Source organism: Lagenorhynchus albirostris, chromosome 10, assembly GCF_949774975.1.
Source record: "Lagenorhynchus albirostris chromosome 10, mLagAlb1.1, whole genome shotgun sequence".
In the NCBI taxonomy this organism is placed as follows: Eukaryota; Metazoa; Chordata; class Mammalia; order Artiodactyla; family Delphinidae; genus Lagenorhynchus; species Lagenorhynchus albirostris.
The window spans coordinates 11,868,326-11,890,833 of record NC_083104.1 but is presented as its reverse complement, the minus strand read 5'-3'; the positions used below and the strand labels follow the sequence as shown (position 1 = coordinate 11,890,833).

Below are 22,508 nucleotides of genomic sequence, written 5' to 3'. Positions count from 1 at the left end.
TTTTTGGTCTTTTGTGCTTTCTTCAGTTTTTTTTTTCCCCCCAACTCTTAAGGGTATAAATACATTCCCTAATGTACTCATTTGATTATCTTCTCCCTTCTTTCCCTATTCCTGTTGTCTAGAAGAGGAGGTGAGAGGTGAATTAGCCCCAAAGGCAGACACAAGCAGAATGGAGAGTGAAGATGGTTAACTGCAGAAGAGTCACAAATGGCCTATAATGTCTTTGCTGGAAAGGAGTAGTGGGTGGCATTGTTGTATTTGGCGAGAGCTGATCTCAAATAGATGGGGCGAAGGAAGGCAACAGCTTCTCCAAGAACCTCATTCTTACAGCAGCCAGAACCTTCCTTTTAATCATACTTCTTAAAGTATGCTTGTTCTCTGGTATTTGTGCAGAGTGAGGACTCTCAGGCTCTCTTTCAGTTACTCCAGCCTCAAAGAGCAAGTTATGTCAGGTAAAGAATTCTATCGCTCTACTGGACCTCTCTGAATAAAGATTTTATTTTCAAGAGTCATCTGATAAAAACAAGTCATCCACGACTGCCTGATCACCAAATCAAGTGATTTTTTTTTTTCTTCTCTGTCCTTACCTTTTTTTTTTTTACTTCTCTAAAGACCCACCCTTCACATTTTACCTTCTGTGGCTTTTGGCAAAGAGTCCTGCTGCTTTGCCTCTCTGTCGTCCCTTTTTTCTTCTTGGCTGGCTCCTTGCTTTTTCCATCCGTGGTTGAATCTTGAGTCCTCTTCTTATTTTTCACCCATAACAGCACCAATAATAGGTAGGAACGGTAACTCCTTCCACGAAGCCTATGGGTGTTTACAGCTCTGTGCTGCGTACTGTACATACACCATCCCTTTAATCCCCAAACAGCTTTTTACAGTGAGGACTGTCGTTATTGCTATTTATGGGGGCAAAACCTCTGAGCATCAGAGAGGTGAAACCACCTGCCCCGGGGTTTCACAGTTGCGAAGACTCAGGACTCTAAGACCAGCGCTCCTAACGGTTGCCCTTGACAGGGCAGACTTTTCCTTCCTGGCTTTGCTGACCACCCCTCTCTGGCTGAATTGGCTCACCACCCTCCTAACTGTCTGCCCAGAGCTCTTACCTGGATGCCTTGTTAAACCTCAACCCCACTCTATGCCCCATCCCTCCTCTTTCGCCCCAGTTTCTTTTAACGGTGCCACTGCCCTTCCAGTCACCTGGGCACGCTTCCTGTCACTTGCTCAGTCTACCGTGCCAGCCCCTATAATGTTAATACCTCCTTTTCTTCCAGAACATCTGTTCTCAGATTTCGTATGAAGTGCAGAGCTTTCTACGCGTTTTCCTCAAGTATGATGAACAAATTAATGATAAGGTCTCCCCCTTTAACATGAGGATGGCTCTTGTATGAATTTTGGGCCCTAGTCCTTCCTTTAGATGAATATTTTATTCCCTTGGTTCCCTGCACATATTTGAGGATAATTGGTATAAAAATGGATTTGGAAAATAAAGTGTGACCTTTTTCCTTCTCATATTTCTTACATTTATGGAGCAGCAGTCTTGGTTGACGATGAGTGACTGCCAGTTTTTGTGGAATCAGCCTCCAGCTCCATTTATGTTGCCCAGTTCCACTTACATAGATGGTGGTTACCTCCAAATGGCTTTATTGACTCACTGAACTTTAGAACTCAACTAGGACCTTGGACAGCCCAAGCGTATGACATGCACTGTCAGAGAAGTGCTTCTGAATCACCTGCAGAACTTGTTAAAAATAAAGGTTCTTGGGTCCCATCCTGGAACACGACTTTAGGAGGCCTGGGGAGGATGGGCACCGGGTATCAATATATTTAAGACACAAAAAGTCTTAGGAACATCTGCCTACTTGAGAATCCTTGAGACCTACTCTTCGATTTTACACATGAAGAAACTGAGACCAGGAGGAGTGAAGTGATGGAGTTAGCGTCGTGCTGCTAGTAGGTGGCCGAGTGCCATCTACAATTCACTTTCTTCTAGCCTAGGCTGGGGCCGTTTCTCCTACCTCTTCCCACTTGTTTGAGAGCTTGATGATAAATTAACCCAGTCCTGCATTGGATTCCAAGGCATTCCCCCCGGCCCCTGCATACACATATTATATTTGATCTGGTGGCATTACCTTATTTATACTCACAGAGGCTCAGTGATTCTTGACTTTCTGCTCTTGATTTTTGCATTACAGTTCAGGCTGTCACCACACTGTCCCTCTTGTTGATGCAGAGGGCTCTTGTGTCTCGGAGCTGAAGGAGGCAAATTGCTGGTGGGACACTTTTGATTCATCCACCAAGTAAATACTGAGCACCCAGCCTGGACAGGAAGTGTGCTGGCCCCGGGCACCTTCTGGGCCATAAAGCCGGCAGATCTCTGCCCTCGTGGAGTTCGTAGCCTAGTGCACCATTTGTGTTTCAGCCCAGTGATATTGGGGCGACAGAGGAGAGGCAGAGAGGGTCTGGGGCAGGAAAGACTTGAGGGCCTTCATGGAGAAGATGGGGGCTCTGAATCAGGGTCTTGAAAGACGTGCAGGACTTTAGGAGTTGTCAGGGAATTTTGGAGGAAGGAGCAGTAAGATTTAAGGCCGGGTATTTAACGGTACCTTGCCTTTGGGATAAGACACAGATTAATGGAAGAAACCCTGGAAAACCATATTAACTGGGAGCAAATTCTGTGGTCACTTGGAAAATGAGCCAATCTTACCGATACCACTTTTAGGAACTTGGAAAAGTCAGTTAAACTCCTCAGAGCTTCAATTTCCTCATCTGTTCAAACAAAAATACTGTTTTAAAATCGGTTCTTCTAAAAGCATTGTACAAGTCAGATTGTTCAGTTGGGACTTTTTTTTTTTTTTTTTTTTTGCGGTACGCGGGCCTCTCACTGCTGTGGCCTCTCCCGCTGCGGAGCACAGGCTCCGGACGCGCAGGCTCAGCGGCCATGGCTCACGGGCCCAGCCGCTCCGTGGCATGTGGGATATCTTCCCGGACCGGGGCACGAACCCGTGTCCCCTGCATTGGCAGGTAGACTCTCAACCACTGCGCCAACAGGGAAGCCCTCAGTTGGGACTTTAAACACGGGGCCTTTATATATAATTTGGGGCTGGTTATCTATCTGTAATTTTTGCACTAGTTGCTTTTGAAGCTCCAAAGTCCTTTCTTACTTCGATGCTTTTGTACGTGGGGTTCCCTCCCCCTGAAAACGCTCCCCTCTTCTTCATCCCCCACCTTGACTTCAGTTTCCAATAGCTCCAGTTTTCCCTCTTCCACCAGCAGCTTTTCAGATGGCCTCAGGCACAGTTAGTTTCTGGCTGTATTTTGTTCTCTTCCCTTACAGCCTTCGGTTTATATTCTTGTTATCAGTTTGTCTTTGTGGCTCCTGTACAAACTAGCCTTGAGCCCCCTAAGGGCAGGGGCCTGGCTTCTACTCATCCTCACATCCCAGGACCTAGCTCAGTGCCTGGCACGGGGTGGGCCCCTCAGCTACCGTTGGCTGAGCGCGGATCCCTTGCTATGCCCCCGACTTGAGCATTAGTGCGTGCTGTGCTCAGATCTCTCGTGGCTGCGGGTAAGAGAAAAGAGCCACAGAAAGCAGTAGCTGAATGTGTCCGTTGCAGAAGCAGAGTCTTGGGTGTTTGGATGAGGTTTAGCTCCCTACATAGGAAACCTCTAGTGTCAACAGTTCCCTGGCAGGAGAATAGGGCAGCCTAAGTTTTGTGCAGGAACAGCCCTGAGTATTTGAGTTTTGCATAGTGCTTAGGGTTTTATTTTCTTAGACTCGGCTTGGTACAACATTTATCTTTATTTTCTTTGCAGCCTGGTTGATGATCGTTGTGTTGTCCAGCCAGAAGCTGGGGACCTTAACAATCCACCCAAGAAATTCAGAGGTAAGTTGGTGACCTTCCCAGAGCGGGTCCCTTGACTCATTTGAAAATTCATGAAGTGTGTTGCTCTGTGTGGATTTAGTTTTTTTTTTAAAGCAGTCATAGGTTTATTTGCTTACATATTTTTTAAAAGTATGATACCAATTTCAAGCTTTCTGACCTCTTGAAAATGCATAAATAAGTTCAGTGTCAAGATTGGGATGGCTTGTATTAGGGCCTTCATTTGTCTCTTGAATACATGTTGGTAAGTGCTAATTCAGTTTAAAGCCTCACACTTGTGCAGATATGGCCAAACAAACGATTTCTGGATTGAGTCACAAGGAACAAGTGTTATTTCAGCAGATCTTGCTGTCCCTTTGGGGGTTTGATATCCTTAGATACCTTGCCTTGGAGTGAGAAGTTCTCGATTGTTACTTACTTTTTAAGTTAAAAGGCATAGGTGGGACGGCTTTCCTGCTGGTAGCCTAGCAGTTTTGTCTTTCTTAGTAGGCCTCTTGCGTTTGATGCCTTCCTTGGAAGGTAGCTTCGTTTATTCCAGGAGGTGTTTAAAATATTGTTGTTATCTTAAAGTGAGAAACGTTTTTTTTTAAGTTTTTTGCTGTTGCTGTGGTTAGTAGTGGTTCTCAGCTCTGGCTGTGTAGTAGAATTATCTGGGAGAAATTTTAATTAAACGGCTGCCCAGGGCCCCACTGCAGCCCAATTAAAGAATCTCTTAAGGTTGCAGCCTAGGCAGTGGCATTTTTAAGGCTTTCCGTGTGATTTTTATATGCAGCCAGGGCTGAGAACCCACTGGGTTAGGTATTTGACTGATGGCTTCAGTCCCAAAGAGTTTAAACCTTGCTGTTTGCAGATTGTATCCTTTGAGTTATAAGTTCTTATTGTTAGGTGATTTAGAAACTGTTTGAGTTTTTTGGATAAAAGCTAAAGAAATTAGAATAAAATAGGAGGCAGACGTTCAGATGGGGAGAAACCATTTGGAAGACGTTCAGTGTTGAGCTGCATCCAGTTGGCATGAGTCTGCCAGCAGAATGTTTTCACCTGGGGGGTGCTGGTGGGAGACTGTTAAAAAGAAAAATTGTTGGCGTGGGGCTTCCCTGGCGGCGCAGTGGTTGAGAGTCCGCCTGCTGATGCAGGGGACACGGGTTCGTGCCCCGGTCCGGGAAGATCCCACATGCCGCGGAGCGGCTGGGCCCGTGAGCCATGGCCGCTGAGCCTGCGCGTCCGGAGCCTGTGCTCCGCAGCGGGAGAGGCCACAGCAGTGAGAGGCCCACGTACCGCAAAAAAAAAAAAAAAAAAAAATTGTTGGCGTAAGCCTGATGTGACAGGAACCTGAGGTTCCTGTTGCCTCTTTTGCCTTTTTCTTCTCAGTTCCTGTTCCATGTCATCTTCCAAAACAGAATCCTGAATGCAGCAGAAAGATTGGATTCAGTGATCATAATCCCGTCACTCACTCATAGAATTAATTCCCTACTCTGAATTATATAATGTGCTGCAGTTTATCTTTTAAAAGAGCCAAGAGTGATAGACTTGAGCCAAGAGTGACGGACAGATAATGTGCTTAGGGCTCTGCAAGCATTTTTAGCTCTTGGAGGGGTCTGTTCTCCCTGGGAGGGGATTGAAGCCCTCATAGGTAGAGGTTTAGCACCTTGTCTGGAGTCACGGAGCTGGTGATGGGCGCAGTAGGAGCTGGGCTTGTCAACTTGGGCTGCACAGAGAAATCACCTGGGGGGCATTCAGAAATACCACGTATGAGCTCCACTTCCAGAGATTCTCATTTAATTGGGCGTTTGAGATATTTTGAAAGCTCCCTGGGTGAGTCTTCCGTGCAGCCTAGGTTAAGAACCACTGCTAATAGAGCCTGAGCTATAAATTCCCGGCTTTACTACGTAGCAGGGACCTGGCCCACACGTTGCTTTTGCAGCAGGGACCAAGTGAAGGGATGAGAAGCTTATTGCTTGGGTCCGATGTGAGCTCTTATCCCATTCTACACCCAGGCTCTGGGAGTTGGGAAAGGAAGCTGAGAAAGATGTTAATGTACTGTACAAAGTTAACCAGTGGCTATTTGAATACAGGTTTAGAACGTTAAAATAAACAGGACCATAGCCAGGGGAACTCGGGAGAGATATATGTTTTCCTGGCACTAGGGTAAAAGTGTCTGGTGCTTAGATGTATACCTGGTGGCTGATTGAAAGGGATTGTTCTGAGATAAAAGTGACAGTCCGAGAGAGGCCATTTAGAAAGAACCAAATTCCATTTATGGCCTGGCCTGGTTCTACAGGTGGTCATGTGACAGTGACTTAATTTGTTGACTGTCTTTCCCCATAAATTAAAAATAAAGGTTTCTAGGTTGTGAGGTGCTTTGTACTTGTGGGAAATCTGGTTCAAAACAAGCTTTGCTGCAGGCTTTGTGAATGTAGGTCAGGGCTGCCTAAATTCCTTGTGGTGAGCCAGAGGTCCTTTGCACACAGGTGAGGGGCCCAGGCCCATGTCCCTTCGCAGCCACTGCCATGCCAGGAAGGTCTCTTCCACCTTGGAACCCGGGCGACCTTTTCCAAAGCAGCCTTTCAGTTCTGGTATAGCGTACTTTGAAACATTTTCCTCTAAAATGAAGAGAAAGATCTCTCTTTAGAAAGGGATGACTGCCTCTCCAAATACTAGTCTATTTTGAAGTTGAAGTCATTTTGATGTTTAGAAATGGTGCATAGGGCAGTTGGGCAATTTGGAGACATTTCTAGTCCATTTCCTTGCTGTGCCACTGCACCTCAAAGTTTAACAAACACATATGGAAAAGTGAGGTGCTGGCAAGCGGCCGCATAGGATGATGGAGTCTTTATCCAGGCAGTCAGCAGAGCTACATTTAGTCATTTGGGTTTGCTGTTGCTTCCATTGTTTCCTTGCCAAGTTGTTTCCTATATTGAGAACCATCATAACCTGTTCTTAAGTAAATGGAAGCCAAAGGCCTATTTATCTAATACTCCCTGTGGCTTCTGACTTTGGGTTTTTCATTTTGTGAGCTCCTCTTGAAATCTGCTACCCTAGTGGTTAATAGCATAGGCTGTGGTATCAGGCTTCCTGGGTTCAAATCCAAGTTCTACTCATTCTTAGCTATGTGACCCTGGACAAATGGCTTAACCTCCGTGAACCTTGGTTTTCTCATCTGCAAAATGCAAGATGGTATTAGCCCCTCCCTCATAAGGTTATGGTGACGATGAAATGTGTGTTCCGCATTTAGTACTGAGGGAGCCTGGCCCTTAGTTAAGGGCTCAGGAAGCCTTAGTTATCCCTGTCTTTTTGTTCCCAGTTCTTAGTACGGAGCCTGATACTCATATATGGTGGCAGAAGGGAAAGGAACTATATGTGAATTTTTATATATGGTTCCACTTTTTGTCTTTAAATGCTTCTGTGGTTAGGGGTGTGTACATGGACCCCGTGGGCCTAGATTTGAGGCCCAGGTGTTCCCATATACAAGCTGAGTGATCTTGATAGATGACTTAAATATCTGAGCTTGTTTCCTTACTTATGCAATGGGGGAAAAAGAATTCCTTCCTCATAAAGATAATAGGATTGAAGATAATATGGGTAAATAGCCAAACAGAGTAGTTGGGTACACAAGGCTTGCTCAGTGACTGGTTGCTGTTATTTTTCACAGTAGATGCAGAAGAGTGAAACTACTGAACACACTTGCTTCTTTCTGATGAGTCAAAGTACATTTCCAAGGGAATTGCTTTTTTGTGATTCCTTGGACTATATCTCCTGCCCCTAACATTGTCTGTAGGAAGAAAAGATTGGCTGCACATCTGTTTCATATAAGCCAAGGCTTTTTCATTATCCGAATGAATTTTGGACCGTGTCCCTGCCCTCTAGGTGATGAGAAGATCTGAGATGTAGAATAATTGTTACTTTCGTCCTTTTGTTAATGTGGTACCATTTTAAAGCACCAGTGTCCATGGAAGGGAAGGCAGAATCTCTTTTCTTCCTGATTTGTGTTGCTTTGCCCGTAATCTTAAAAGAATAGGGAAGGCAAACATCAGATTGAAACTGGGAATAGAAGCTTTGTGGTTAGTGATTTCCTTTCTCTATGTTATCTTTTCCTTTTCACTCCCACCCATCCCTTCCCCCTAGTAAATATACCGGCATCTTCTGCAAAGAAAAGGTGGAAACTAACAACCATCGTCCATTTTGATCCTAGAATCTCTGCTGTTTTAAGTATAACCTTCAGCACTGTTCGAGTGGAAATAAGAACTGGGGCTTTTGGGAAATAAGATAGGCTTTGGTGTTGATGCGGTTTATTGTGTAATCTCCTTTTTCAGACTGGGGCAGTGGTCCAGTTCTTGCCCTCAAAACTTGATCTTTTCCATTTATGTCAAGAGGCCAATCTTGGCCCCAAATCCTTGATCTTGTACAGATGCTATCGTATCAGTGTCACCAAGGTGTGAGAGGTTTTTAACCTTGTAGTTGAACCTTTAGTTTCAGAAGAAAAGCTGTTTGAAAGAAAACTCACAGTGGAAGATGGGGAGGAATTTAGTTTGGGCAGGGAAAGGTGAGGAGAAAGGAAGCGTTCTGATGTCGTTCAGTGCTTCATGTGGATTGGGGAAGAGCTCAGAGATCAGGCTGAAAGTGTGGGTGTTTTAGGTAAGTATCACCCTTGTCCCCTGTGCTTCGCCTTCTCCCCTAATCAAGTTGGTTTCAAGCGTAATAATCCACTAGGTGGATGTATTATGAAAATGAGTGTTCAGCTCAACAAGCACTGAGGTCCTACTGTGTTCCAGCTGCTGGTTTGGTGATAAGGGAAGGCAGGATGAGTTGAACACAGTCCCCCTGGCTTTTTGAGAGTCTTAAGGTGTCTTGGAGAAACAGACCCACATTATAAATAACAGTAGCCGACAGTAATAGAGCATTTAGTTGTGCCAAGCATTTCCCGTGGATTCTCTCTTTTAGTCTGGTAAGCTTCCTGTGAGGTGTAGGTATCAGTGTTCCCATCATGCAGATGAGGAAATTGAGGACCTAAGAAATTGAGTAACTTGCCCATAGTCACTTAAATGTCCCTTCTTAGAATGATTATTATCATTACACAAACGTTTATTGGTTGCCTCCTGTGCACCAGCCATTTGTGTCCCAGGGAGGAAAGATAGAGACATTGTCAAGGAAGTCAACGCCAATACACAGTTAAAATTTTTCAGGGCTGTGTTGAGAGTAATTTGTTGTCCACGTGACAGCTGTTTATATGCAAGTAGAGGCCCAGCAGGTGAAATATCTTTCTATAAAGTAGGAAAGTTGCCCCTGTAATCTAGTAGTTTGTTGGAGCAAAGTAGATGACACTTTTCACATGTTCTCTCTCCTTGAGGTTTGCCACACCTTCTCAGCCCAGGGTGTATCTGTTTTACCCCTGATGCCATTTTGGCTGACAAGGTTGAGGATCTGGCCCAGCATCACATGATGTGTGAGTGTCAGAGTCAGGCCAGAACACTTGCAAAGGCCTGGACCCAGTGGTTTGTCTTCCCTCTGCCCTATGGACCCTTCCCCGCGTAAAGCACAGGGTTCCTTCAAGCCGTGTCACCTGCAGTCTCTAAATGGGAATGGACTAGGTTATTACTTTTCTGCTGTCTGCCCACACTCTTTCTAGCATTAAGTTAGGGCCATATAAATGAGGAAGAAAGCCCACTGCAAGATAGAAAACCACTTGGACCCTTTAACTTAATGCGTTTTTAACAAGGTGTGGGGTACTCTGTCTGTGACCTGCAACATTATTTGAATTCTATTTGTAATGCAAATGAGGGTCTGGTCTGGGGCAGTATAACCCTGCCTCGGGGCATCTCCTGAGTAACATGTTGGCGGAAGACTCCTGCTTGCTCAGCACGTGTCCCCTTTAAAAGATTGCCAGCCTAGGAATCATGGTCTCAGGATGATACTGGGATGAGGAGTGTGCTGGTTGGCGGTGACAAACCACTCTGGATCTGAAGCATGGCTGTGAATTTGAGGATCAGACTTAGGGTCTTTTCATTTTATTGGACTCTTCTTTTTCTGCAGTCCCAGAACGCTTGCACTGTGTCAGCCCACCTATTAGGGGGCTTGTGGATTTAGTAAGATGGCTTGTTTGAGAGAGAGAAAGAAGTGTTTCCCATCTCATGCAAGCTCTTTGTGAACTGGCCTGGGATCTCCCAGCAGTTTTGAAGGGAGCCTCAAATAAGAATGGCGTTTTTCATGATCCAGCGATGAGAAGTATTTGAGTACCAGCAACCTGCTTATCTGATCACAGTCTTACCTCCCATTTAGGCTGAGGTGGGGGATGGTTCTTCGCAGATGTGGGAAAACTGCTAGCCCTGGAGTAGAGAGCCCCAGCTGACCTGAGAGCTAGCGCCCCGCCCAGGCTCTGCCACCGACCACTGTGACGCTGTGGGGGAGTCACTGCATCTCTCCAGGCCTCCGTTTTCCCATCTGCTCAATGGAGTTTAGCTTGAAACTGTGATCAGCGCCAGAAATAGGCCGGTTAGCTTTTCACAAGGCAGCATTGTTGTCCAGGAGCCTCGTGCTGTCCAGAAGTAGGTTTCTATTTCTTTGGGATTACAGGTCTTCTTCGTCAAGATAAGACGAATGGATGGAAACAGCCAGGCCTTATTCTGAGGCCAAATGGGGACACGGCCTGGATCTTGGGTCACAGAGGTCATCTGGACTAGGGTGGCCATAACGAACTCATAGGCTCAGCTTTCGTTCACCCCCGCTCTCCTTCCCTGCCCGTTGTCTAATTGTTGCTAAGCAACATTATTTCTCCTTTTTTTTTTCTTTTGGCAAGGCCTCGAAGGAATGAACCCATATCTTACTTAGTTTTAAATACCCACATGCGAAGGGGAGGTCCTCCCTTAAATTTTGTTTGTTCTTTTGATTCTAATCCACGATGGGCCTTTCGCAGTGGGACTGAGTTTTCTGCCTGTCTTGTTATAAATAAGGCAGAAAAATCAGTCTATTTAAGGTGCTTGTCAAGTATATGCCTTGAAGCGTATTCAAGGTTTTGTGTGTGCGAGCAGCTGCTTTGTGGGAACGTCTCTTGCAACGTGTTCCGTATTCACAAAATCAATTCAAATTTAATAAAAAGATTAGTAGGTTTTTTTATAATCTTCATTTCAGATTTACCCGCTTATCCCAATCTTGAACCAACAGACTCCATCTAAAGGGCGCAACACTGTAATTCAATTCCCCGGACACCATAGAAGGGTCACAGCATGTTCCACGGTCACTGAGGTGTGATGCCTGCTGCGTGATTAGACTGGAGTCCCACACACTACAAGTGGCCCTCGCTGGATTCCTGCCCACTTGCTCAAAGCTTTGAGATGCGTGTCTGAAGGTGCTGGGCATCCTGCACACGGACACAGGAGAGCTTTATACTCCGTAGCCTTGGATAGCTTCCTTTCTGAATAGCTGAGTCACCCATGGGAGAGTAGACCCCAGACCCCTGTTTTATATTCATTTACTCATAATAATTCATTTGCTAATGGAGAGCAAATTTCAGCTCTATATGCATAAAGTGCTTCCAGTGTAAGGGATGTGTTCTCTTTGTCATCTGATTGAATCTCAGTATTGCCGTTGTGGCTTCCTCCATTGAGGGCAAAATTGATTTGGACAGAGAGCATGTGTAATTGCATCATACTGTTATATGGTTCTTCTGAAAGCAGAGCATAGTGGTTGATGAAGGACTTCTTCTTTTGGTGAAGGCTTTTATAGTCCTGTCTTCAGAGCACTGATGAAGTTATGTGGTGAATCACTTGAGTTTATGATAATTCTTTCCCTCCCTTTTTTGACAGATGAGGAAATTAGAGAGATTTAGGTCGTCTCCTGGGCTCAGAAAGCAATTCTGTGCCAAAATTGGGATTGGGACACACCCTGGGTCCCCACCCACACTATCTTTTAGGCTGCTGTGTTTGAACAATGGATTTAAAAAAAAATTTTTTTTTTATCCTATCACCTTGTGTACTTAATGATAATGTGTTTTCCATACATGCAAATAATAGTGAATACCATGTATAGTGCTTACATATGTTAATGAAATTTATTTAATTTGTATAGTTTACTTTACATACGTTAATTTATTTAACCCTCATACAACCCCATAAGGCAGCTACAGAGCTATGAAGTCTTGCCCTCCTTTTATAGATGAGGAACTAATGTACAAGACGTTGAATGGTGGGTCCAAGTTACACAGCGCGAAGTGGCAGAGCCAGGATTTGAACCCAGACAGTCTGACATCAGAAGCCTTCCTTATAATACCTCCTCTAAACTGCTTTAGAAGGAGACGGGCCTTTGAGTATTCCTTTGCCAAATTACTGGATTCCTTCTTAATCACCTTCTTCCTCTACTGCCCCGAAATATGGCGTTCTGAAATGCATTGCACAGGAGCCAATGTCTGCATGCTAGAGGTACATGCTAACTGCCTACTTCACAACCTTCAGTGTAGTGTGTATCACAGCTGTCTTCTATTTTTGTCTCCCCAGCTAGATTTTGGAGCACCTGGAGGGACCAGATCTTGCCCTGCCCTCGTGGCCCAGTGCCCGGCATAATGATGGTCCTTAGTTAAAAGCTGGTTGAAAAGGAATTAGTGCTTGTTCTAAAATGGTTTTCACTGTTCCCGATTCTTGCAGCGTTTTTTGCTGATGACATTTTAGGTTAACTGAAGGCTAATTTTTTTCCTACATCAGATGCCTGATGCTGTGCTATAACCTCTCTCCAAACTACCTGAGTCTGGAAAGATTTCTGAACAGATTCCTTATAGTTGACTTGTCTTTTCCCTGGAATGTGGACTGGCTTCATCCTCTGAGGGTGTCTTCTCCTTGACCTCCCCCAGTGTTTGATCTTTTTTCTCTGTTACGCCCACAGTTTTGCGATTCCTTGGCCTCATTCAATACATGATCATGAAAAACAAACAATAATTAATGCCCTTCCTCCTTTGTGCCTGGTCTTCTGGCAGAGTCATGGTGTGCCTTTGCTCTTGAATGTTGGAGCATTCCTGTGGTGTGGTGGTGTATTATCCCCACTTTACAGTTGGGTACCCTGAACCTGGAGAGGGTCAGTAACCAGTCTGGACCAAGCTGGGATTTGAACCCATGTCTGGAGTGTTCTTGACAATGTCTCTACTCAACCATTCAAGTGAATTAATAGAGTTGTGCTTCTCAAGAAGCATCTGGGGGCTCTTATCACATCCTGGGTTCCACATTTAAGAGTCATACTGCTCAATGGGAATAAAGCTAAAGGAGGGGTAACCAGGAGGATAGGTCCCAAAGTGATGACGTTCGTGCTGAACGGTGAGTAGCTGAGAGAACTTGAGACGTTTTAGACTAACCGGGCAACAGCAGTTCTCACCTAAGTTGCTGCAGTGGTCTCCTTGCAGGTTTCTGCATTTTCCTCTCTGTCTCCTTTGGGCCTGAGCGTTGGGGCCCCTCCCATCCATTCCCTGCGCCTAGAGGAATCAGCGCAGGTCTCATGATGTCACTTGGTTGCTTGGTGCCCTTGGTGGTTCCCTAGTTGTGCTTAGGATAAAGGACATGCTTTCGGGGTTCACAGGGCCCTGCATGAGTCTCCCTGCTTCCCTCTCGGCCTCAGCTGCCGTCCCCCCCGCCACCTCCACATTCTGTGTTCCTGCCACACCGAGGCATTTCATCCTGGCAGTCAGGGTACTCGCTCTGCGCTCTGGGCCTTTGCGTGTCCTTTATCTTCTGTCTGAAATGATCTCCCCATCTCTGTCACTCCTCCTGGGACCCCCTAGTCTTTGTCATGCCCACTCATCCTTCAGACCTCAGGCATCCCCTGTGGAGGTTCTTTGCCGACCCTGTGTACACATAGGCTGCTCCTTGTCAGCCCGGACCCTGGAGCCAGACTGCTAGGGCTTGACTCTCAGCTCTGTTTTATGCTGGTCATGTCAGCTTGAACCTCTCAGTATCTCCATTTCCTCATCTTGAAAATGGGAAGATTCTTATATGCACCTCATGGTGTTTTTGTGAGGGTCAAAGGAGCCACTCCACGTGAAGCACTTAAAGGAGTGCCTGGCCCGCACTAAATGCCCTAAAACGGTGAGCTGCTCTTGCCGGCGGATGACTTCACTGTTACCCACTCCATTCATCGTGAGCTCGGAAGCTGTGCCTGTCTCCCTCTAAGGCTTTGCACAGGCCCTGGCCCGTGGCAGGCTCTTGCATATTTGTAGAATGAATGAAGAAAAACCTCTAAGGCATGGCTTCTGAAACTTGAATGGGCACCTGGGGATCTTGTTACAATGCAGATTCGAATTCAGTAGGTCTGGGTGAGGTTTGAGATTCTGCATTTCTGACAAACCGCCATGCTGATGCAAGGCCCGAAGGGACAACTGACAGTTGTCTCCTCTCACTGTGAGGCTGTCATAGGGAGGGATGTGCTGAGCCCAGAACAATAGAGAATTAGGGCCAGCAGAGGAAAGTGACCAGAGGCAGAGTTTTCGATTTTAGGAATGTGCTTCTGACTGTAATAAATACTGAGCCATTGCTTAGGGAAGAGGCCTGCTTCAAATTACTGAGTTTCCTCTCATTCATAAGGGTCTGAACATCTGTCAGGGATCTTGGAGACGAATTCTGCTCTGGGACAGAGGTTAGGTAGATGATCCCATCTGACCGTAAGTGTCTGTGTTTTCCCACCAAAGGACCCAGCTGTTTCTTCTGTTTTGCTTCCTGTGTTTGGGGGCATTGGGTCAGCAAACAGCTGGGGAGAGTTACAGACACGCTGTCCACATGAGTAGCTCTCAGGGAACCAAGTATGTTCAGTTCAATGGGTAGAAAACAATAGGTAGTAGTGGAAAGATGGAATTATTGAATATTTGAAAAGGTGAGCAAATATAAAAATCCAAAAACCTTTCTGAATCAAGATCCTGCCAGATCTGGTTTAAATGAATAGGTAAGATGTATTGGGGAGGCCATGGGCATAGTGGTTGAGAGTGCTGGCTCTGGAGTCAGACTCAGGCTCAGGTCCCTGCCCCACCTCTCATTAGCTGTGTGACCGTGGGCAAATTACTTAACCTCTCTACACCTTAGTCTCCCCAGCTGGTAACTGTGGTTAATAGTAGCATGGAACTGATGGGATTATTTTAGGGTGAGGTGATGCATGTGTGTAACACCGTTGGCAGCATGCCTTGCACAACCTAAGCACTTAATACGTGGTAGCTGAGTAGCTGTTGTGGCTCAATTTGCAATTAACAGCTTTCAGGACATCTCTTAGGAGCATCAGACATTGCCCTTCAGACGTTGATATGTCCGTTTTAAAACTTCAGTATGTGGAGTGTACAAAGATACCCATGGCCAGACACACTTTAACCTCGCTGCATTTCTTATACTTTATTGAGCGAGTTCATGAACAAGAGGGAGCTCGAGAGCTTGCAGCCTTTTGAAGAGAAACCAAAGGCCTTTCTCTACTTACACAAGCCTTGATCAGGGCCTCACTCACTGATGGGGCGTTCACTTGAGATGGCAATCCTGCCTTATGTATAGAATTACAGGCCCAGCCGAGAGAGGAAGTTGTGTTTATCTTAACCCAAGCAGCAGGCTCTCCGACCACTCTTGACAGACAGGAGACAGATATTGCCAATCTGCTCTTTTCCTGAAACCCCCCACCCTGCTGTGTGTTTTTTGTAAGTTCAGAGGGGTGCCTGCCAGTTGGCCTGCAGAGTGACATTCTGTACCTGACTCTCAGGACAGTTGAGCTTCCAGGAGAAGGGATATCCAGCGGCTGCTTCCTTGGTACTGTTGGCCAAGGCAGAAGCCAGCGTGGCTCCTAGAGAAGGCAAGAATTGTGCTTGTGTCCACTGGTTTGGGGAGAAAAGTGGAGAGTGGCCACAGGTGTGGGGAGAAGAATGTGTCCCTTCAAAGAGTCTGTCTTTTCTCCCTGACAAAGCAATAGCTGGAGGCCAGGGCAGAAAAACTCCAATTAGAGCAGTTGCAGTAATTGAGAAAATCAGTTGGACAATTATTTCTCTTATTGACATTTAGAAGTGCCTTTTTTCGTCTGGTATTTTTCCAGGTACATGTGAGTTCCAATTTGGGTGCTTCTGAAATGTCTGGATATTTTGTGCTGCTAAAATTATATGTGTCTAAAAATGTTATCAGTGATGACACTTAAGTATAAGCTCACTTGGACTTACTGCTAGCACGTTGCTGAGACTGAAGTCACCCCCTCCCCCATATCCATTCTCAGAAACATGGCATTTCAGGTAAAGGTAGAAAATAGAATAATTCAGCCTAGGTTTAGCCATCACGTAGAGGCCTGCTCTTGAGAACTTTGCTTTGGTCTTGTTGACAAAGAATACTGGGGTTTTGTTGCCATAGTTTCAGTGAAAAATTTGACCTTAGCTACAATAACATACAGTTAGAAAGAACTAGCTAATCGGTTTTCTAAAATTAGTGTTCTCTAGTACATAAACCAGTAAGCACAGAGTATTTAATTAACTATTACACAAGGATATAAAAGCCCAGGGGAATGCAGTCCCTTGATCCGGTCGGGGGAGGAAGGAAACCCATAACTGTCCTTCACTGGTCTCTTGCAAGCTAGAAGAACTTTTCTTTTTTTTTTAATGTTAGCATTGACTTTATTTTCAGATCTGTCAGGAATGGATACACAAAGCTTGCTGAGAGAACAAAACAACATTCAGCATTATTTCCAGTTGTCCCTTGCTGGGTACAGACTCACAAGGCAAGAGCTGAAAATGATGTTGGGCCGCGATTCTCACAAGGACACTTGTTGGTGGTGTCTTAGTCAGCTTGGGGAGAAGGAGAGGCATTTGGAAAGCTATTTCCTGTCTGAAATCTTAGCAGCTAGGTTCTAGACTTTAGTTCCTTTGAATGCTGAATGTGTGATGAAGGGGCCAGTGCCCCTTTGTTGTCCCCTCATTCTGAGTTCTGAGTACAGCTGTGTTCTTCCCTCAACCCCACAGTTAGCTGGTCACTGAGCGCTGACTGAGCACCAAGAAAATGGCCCGTATGTAGATTACGCAGAATTTGGTATCTCTTGTCATCTGTCTATTGAGACGCCCTGCCTGCAGTAGCTCATCTTTTTGGCGATGGCTCGAAATGTTACCAGTGTTGCATCAATCCAGAAAGCTGTGTTAACATTTCTGGAGCAAGGAAGGTTTCAGCCTCTGTGGTTTCAGGACATGTAGTCAGATCCCTAGCTGACATTCTTGTCTAATCTTTCCACTGCCTTCCATGGATGCTGCAGAGGTGTAATTGAGTTCGTCTCTTTGCCAAGTTTATTACTGTTTGAAAACATGACTCAGGATTTTCTGGAACGTCCACTGTTGTATCTTCTTATCAATAACATCATGATAAATGTTCTCTCTCAATTGCATTATGATTTCAGCTTTTTCTCTTTTACCCATAAACAAGTCTTTCATAGAATTTGAAGTGTGGGCTATATTTAAGGGGCTATAAACTTTCTCCATTTGATTTTTTCACCATTTTGCATGTTTCTGTATTGGCATCTTAACTATTGCAATGGAAAATATGTGCTTGGCGAGACTCTTAGAAACAGTCTGAAAGGTCGTTGGACTGTGCAAGCTTCTTGACTATTTACAAGGTCACCTACCTGAACAAATAGAAATGGTCTCTGCCCTTAAGGAATTTGCAATCTTACGAGAAGAGATGAGTGAGAACTACTTTGAGGATTATTCTTAGAGAATGTTGAATCCTAGACATGGTTTTATTTCCCTGATGTTCATTGTTTCCATGTATTCCATCAGGTCACTGTGCCCAAATCATTTGAATTCATCTTAATAATAGCTTAACTGCAGTGAGGTGGGTGGACCTAGAGTCTGTCCTACAGAGTGAAGTAAGTCAGAAAGAGAAAGACAAATGCCATATGCTAACACATATATATGGAATCAAAAAAACAAAAATGGTTCTGATGAACCTAGGGGCAGGACAGGAATAAAGACGCAGATGTAGAGAATGGACGTGAGGACAGGGGGAGGGGAAACGGTAAGCTGGGACGAAGTGAGAGAGTGGCATGGACTTATATACACTACCGAATGTAAAATAGCTAGTGGGAAGCAGCCGCAGAGCACAGGGAGATCAGCTCGGTGCTTTGTGACCACCTAGGGGGGTGGGAGGGAGACACAAGAGAGAGGAGATATGGGGATATACATATAGTTGATTCCCTTTGTTATACAGCAGAAACTAGCACACCATTGTAAAGCAATTATACTCCAATAAAGATGTTAGAAAAATAATAATAATAGCTTAAGAAAAAATGCAGTTAGAGAGCTTGTTGAAAAGTGACAGCACACATTTTAAAGTGTCCGGTTGGCCTGGCTTTCACTACCTTTGTGTCCTCAGGCCCGTGCATTAATGTGGTTAATTGAATTAATGATACTTAGCAAGTATCATTGAAGAGATGGAGTGTGTCCAGTTGGTTGGTGGAATGGCGCACTAGTCAGGACGCTTGGTTGTGGGTAACAGCCAGCTTGAACTAGCGCAACATAAAGGGGCTTTTATTGGCCCCAACAGCACTGGCTGAACAGCTGAATTGCATGAAGGGCAGGGATGCAACAGCGGCTCAGGAAGAGACCCATTCAGGCACTGAGTACCTTCAGCGGCCTGTGTCCATCTCTGGTCTCTTCCTCTCCCTGCACATCTGCTACTTTGTGTTCTCCCGTTCTCATCTAGTTTTGGTGTCAAGGTTATACTACACTCCTAAAAGGAGTTGTGCCATGTTCCCTGTTTTTCTGTTCTTTGGGAGAGTTTGTGTAGCATTGGAATTAGCTCTTCCTGGAAACTATAAAAACCTATATGTTCTCTTTATAGCAAGATATACTACTTATCAGTAGACAGTTTTCTTATGTCCTTAAAGGGCTATTTCTTCTTGGGTCAGTTTTGTAAGTTGTCTTTTTCTAGGAAGGTAGCCATGCCGTCTAAGTTTTCAAACCTATAATATCCTTCTATTATCTTGTTAATCCCAGCAGTGTCTGGTGTGGGCCCTGTGGTAAGTGTAAGAGTCTCCCTCTCCCTCGTGGTGTCCACTTTTAAACCCCCAGAACCTGTGAATATGTTACCTTATTTGGTAAAAGGAACTTCACAGATGTGATTGAATTAAGGATCTTGAGATGGGAAGATTATCTTGGATTTTGGGAGGTGCCTAATGTAATCACAAAGGTCCTTATAGGAGAGAAGCAGGGGGAATAGCGTTAGTAGTAGGCGATGTGAGGATGGAGGCAACAAGTTGGGTGATGTGGCCATGAGCCAGGGAGTACAGGAAGCTGGAAAAAGCAAGGTAATGGATTCTCCCCTGAAGCCTCTGGAAGGGGTGCAGCCCTGCTGACAGTTTAATTTTAGATTTCATGACATTGAGAGCATAGCTTTGTATTGCTTTAAGCTCCTAAACTTTGGTAATTTGTTACAGCATCAACAGGATTATTCTAATAATAATCTGAATATTATTTGTTTGTTCTTTTTTTCTGGATAAGTGTTGGCACATTTTTCTGTCTTGTTAGTGTTCAAAGGAACAAATTTTGGCTTTATTGATTCTCTTGTAGGTTGGTTTTGAAGTTCATTAATTTTTGCCTTTTATTTTATTCCTTCTACCTTCTTTGGATTTATTCTGCCCTTCCTTTCCTACTCTCTTAAGTTGGATAATCAATTCCAAATATTGAGCCCTTCTCACCTTGTAATTCGAGCATCTAAAATTGTGAATTTCTTTTAATATTGCTTTAGTTGCATCCTACCTATTGTGACATGTATTATTTTTTATTCTTATTAAATTTTAAATACTTTCTTATATCTACTATCATTTCTTATTATCTATGAGTTATTTAGAAGTATTTCACGTTTTCAGTTGTATGGGGGATTTCTGGTTCTGTCTTAAAAAATTTTTTTTATGACTTAGTTGTATTTTGGTCAGACCATATGGTCTGTATCCTATCAGTTCTTTAAAACTGGAGCGACTTGCTTTATGGCTTAGCAGGTGACCTATTTTTATGCATATTCCACTGTGCTGGAAAGAATATGCTTTTTCCAGCCTGGGGTGCAATATCCTATATATGAGTTCATTAGGGTCTTTTTTTGTTGCTGTTTTTTTGTATGCTGGAACTATCAAGACATTTCTTGAAATTTCCCACTGTTAATTTTCTGAGGTTATGGAACTCTTCTATATCCTAGTTGTGTTGGTGATTATACAATACATGTATGTGTTAAAACTCGTACATCTGTGTACCAAAGAAAAAGGTGAATTTAACTGTATGTAAAGATTTTTTAAGGGTTTAAAAAGTTCCCACTATTACAGTGGATTTGTAATTTTGTCTTGTAATTTTTACGTTTTTGTGGTTAGTTTTTTTAGTTTTTAGTTTATTGAAGTTATGTCAGTAAAGGCTAACACTTGTAAAATTGTTTATAACTTCCTGATGTACTAAGTGTTTTATTATTATGCAAGGAACATTTTTATCTGTTTTATGTCTTGAAGTCTGTTGTTGTCTGTTATTAATAAACCCACACCAGAATTGTTTTAGTTAGTATATATTTGGTATAACTTGTTCTTTTAAATTATGTCTTTATGCTTTGGAGATGTCTCTCCTAAGCTGCACATAACCAGATTTTTAAAACTATTCTGACCATCTTTGTCTATTAATTGGAATGTTTACTCCATACATATTTGTTGTAATTACTGATGTTTTTGGATTTACAAACTTAGCTTGTGTTTTTCTTTCTTTACCTCATTTTTTTCTTTATTTTTTTCCTTCTTTAAATTTCATTGAAGGCTTTTTTTGTTGTTGTTCTCCATTCCATTTTTTTCCCCTCTACCAGCTTGAAGGTTATACTTTATATGTTTACTATAGCAGTTACTCAAGATATTTTAATGTGTATTTAATTAAGCATAACGTACAATATAACGACCTTAAAACATTTTGATTCCTGTCACCCTCTCTGAGTATATGCTCTTGTTAGTACTTTATTTTATATTTAAGCTTACATATTAGATATGATTTTTTATATTGTCTTTTTTTAAAAAATTGACTTTACACATTAGAATTTATCAGACTATCTGGGATAATTGTCTTTCCACCTCAGAAATGCCCTATAGAATTTAGAGGGTCTGCTAGTGGTAAATTCTCTTTTTTTCTTTGAAAATATTTGTTCTATTTTGTTTGTCTGCAAATTTGACTTTTATTCTCGAGTGATAGTTTTGCTTGGTATAGAATTGTAGGTGGATGGGTACTTTGTCTCAGCATTGCTCTTTTTTGGGGTTCCATTTTTGCTGTTAAAAGCAATTGGCAGAAAGTTTGTATTTTTCTCTCTGGTTGATTTTAGGATCTGCTCTATGCTTTTGCTTATCTGCAGTTTTATCGGTATGATTCCAGGTGTTGATTTCTTTTCATTTATCCTAAATGATATTTGTTAGATTCCTAGATTGAGCGTTTTTTTTTTTTTTTTATAACAATAGTGGAGAGTTCTGAGCCATTATCTATTGGAATACTTCCTTTCCCAGTCTGTCTGTTGTCTTTTGGAACTTTAGGTTATGCTTCTTAACTTCTTCATCTTTTCCATCTTTGCTCTCTAGCCTGTGCTCTGGATAGATTTTCAACCCTGTCTTTGTTTACTAATTCTGTTTTATTCTAAACTGCTGTTTATTCTTTGAGAGTTTAATTTCAATTCTGTTTTTCATTTCTGAAATTCTCTTTGTATCTTCTAAAAACGTTTGGTCATTCTTCCGTATTCCTCCATATTGTCAAGCCTCTGTTTTACTTCTTGTTGCATAAAACGAAACAAAACATAGTGTTAAAATATTCTATCTCTAAAAATTCCAGTTCTCTACAGATCTGACTCTATTTTCTGTAGTGGCTTGCTCTAAAACTGGTGTCTTATTTCCCTGTGTGTTTTGTGATTCTGACTGTTGCTTGTGTTTCGTGGATTTTCATCTGTGGGAATTCTTTGAGGACTGCGGTAAAGCTCTGTTCCTCCAGAGAAAAGTGTTTCCTTTCGCCAATTGCCTGAGATGCCACAGCTCAGGACTTCTTTAAATCAAATTCTCGGCCTAAGGTTTTCTTTAATTTTGTTTTGTTTTCTGCTTAGAGTTTAAAGATTTCCTGTATAGTGTGAATCTGGGTAACAAACAAGTATGAGAGCCCACTTGTGGTTACGAATTATAGGAGAGTTTCCTCTCCTATATCTAGTGCCGAAGTCAAGAGAGACAAATTACCAGAGCAGGTTTCTTTGTTATTCGTCATTGCTTTGGAGGTGTAACTCCTTGGGAGTCCAGGCTTTATGCAGGAGTCTCCTAGAAGACTTCTGACCTTGATTAGGCTCAAAGCTTTATCTCCTGTATCCAGTACAGCTATCAAAATGGAAGCCTGAGGTCAGCAGGTTTTCCAGATAACCACAGGGTGAATGCTAGCTTTAGGACTCATGCACCACCCAGGGGTCTTGCTTTCACTTCTTTACTGGGTTCTTTGGATTCCCAACTAGCTATCTACTTCAGTAGATACTTCAGTAGGTGCCTTAAAATGTGTTTCAATATTTCGTCTAGCTTTTTTTGTGTTTTGATTGAGAGGCTCATTCAGAATTGGTCACACGGTAAAAAAAAATAGATGTGCACAATCTTGCCTTTTTACCTCCTGCAAAGTGTCATTTTCTGGGTGTT

General features: G+C 43.4%; 1 protein-coding gene across 1 annotated transcript in view; it reads left to right on the top strand.

The window, feature by feature from the left end:
- Nucleotides 1-22,508, top strand: part of ITPR1 (inositol 1,4,5-trisphosphate receptor type 1) — a 318,159-nt gene that overhangs the window by 25,374 nt on the left and 270,277 nt on the right. The window contains exon 4 of the mRNA XM_060161317.1: nt 3,814-3,884. Coding sequence (XP_060017300.1) covers nt 3,814-3,884 — 71 coding nt within the window. The remainder of the gene's footprint in view (nt 1-3,813; nt 3,885-22,508) is intronic.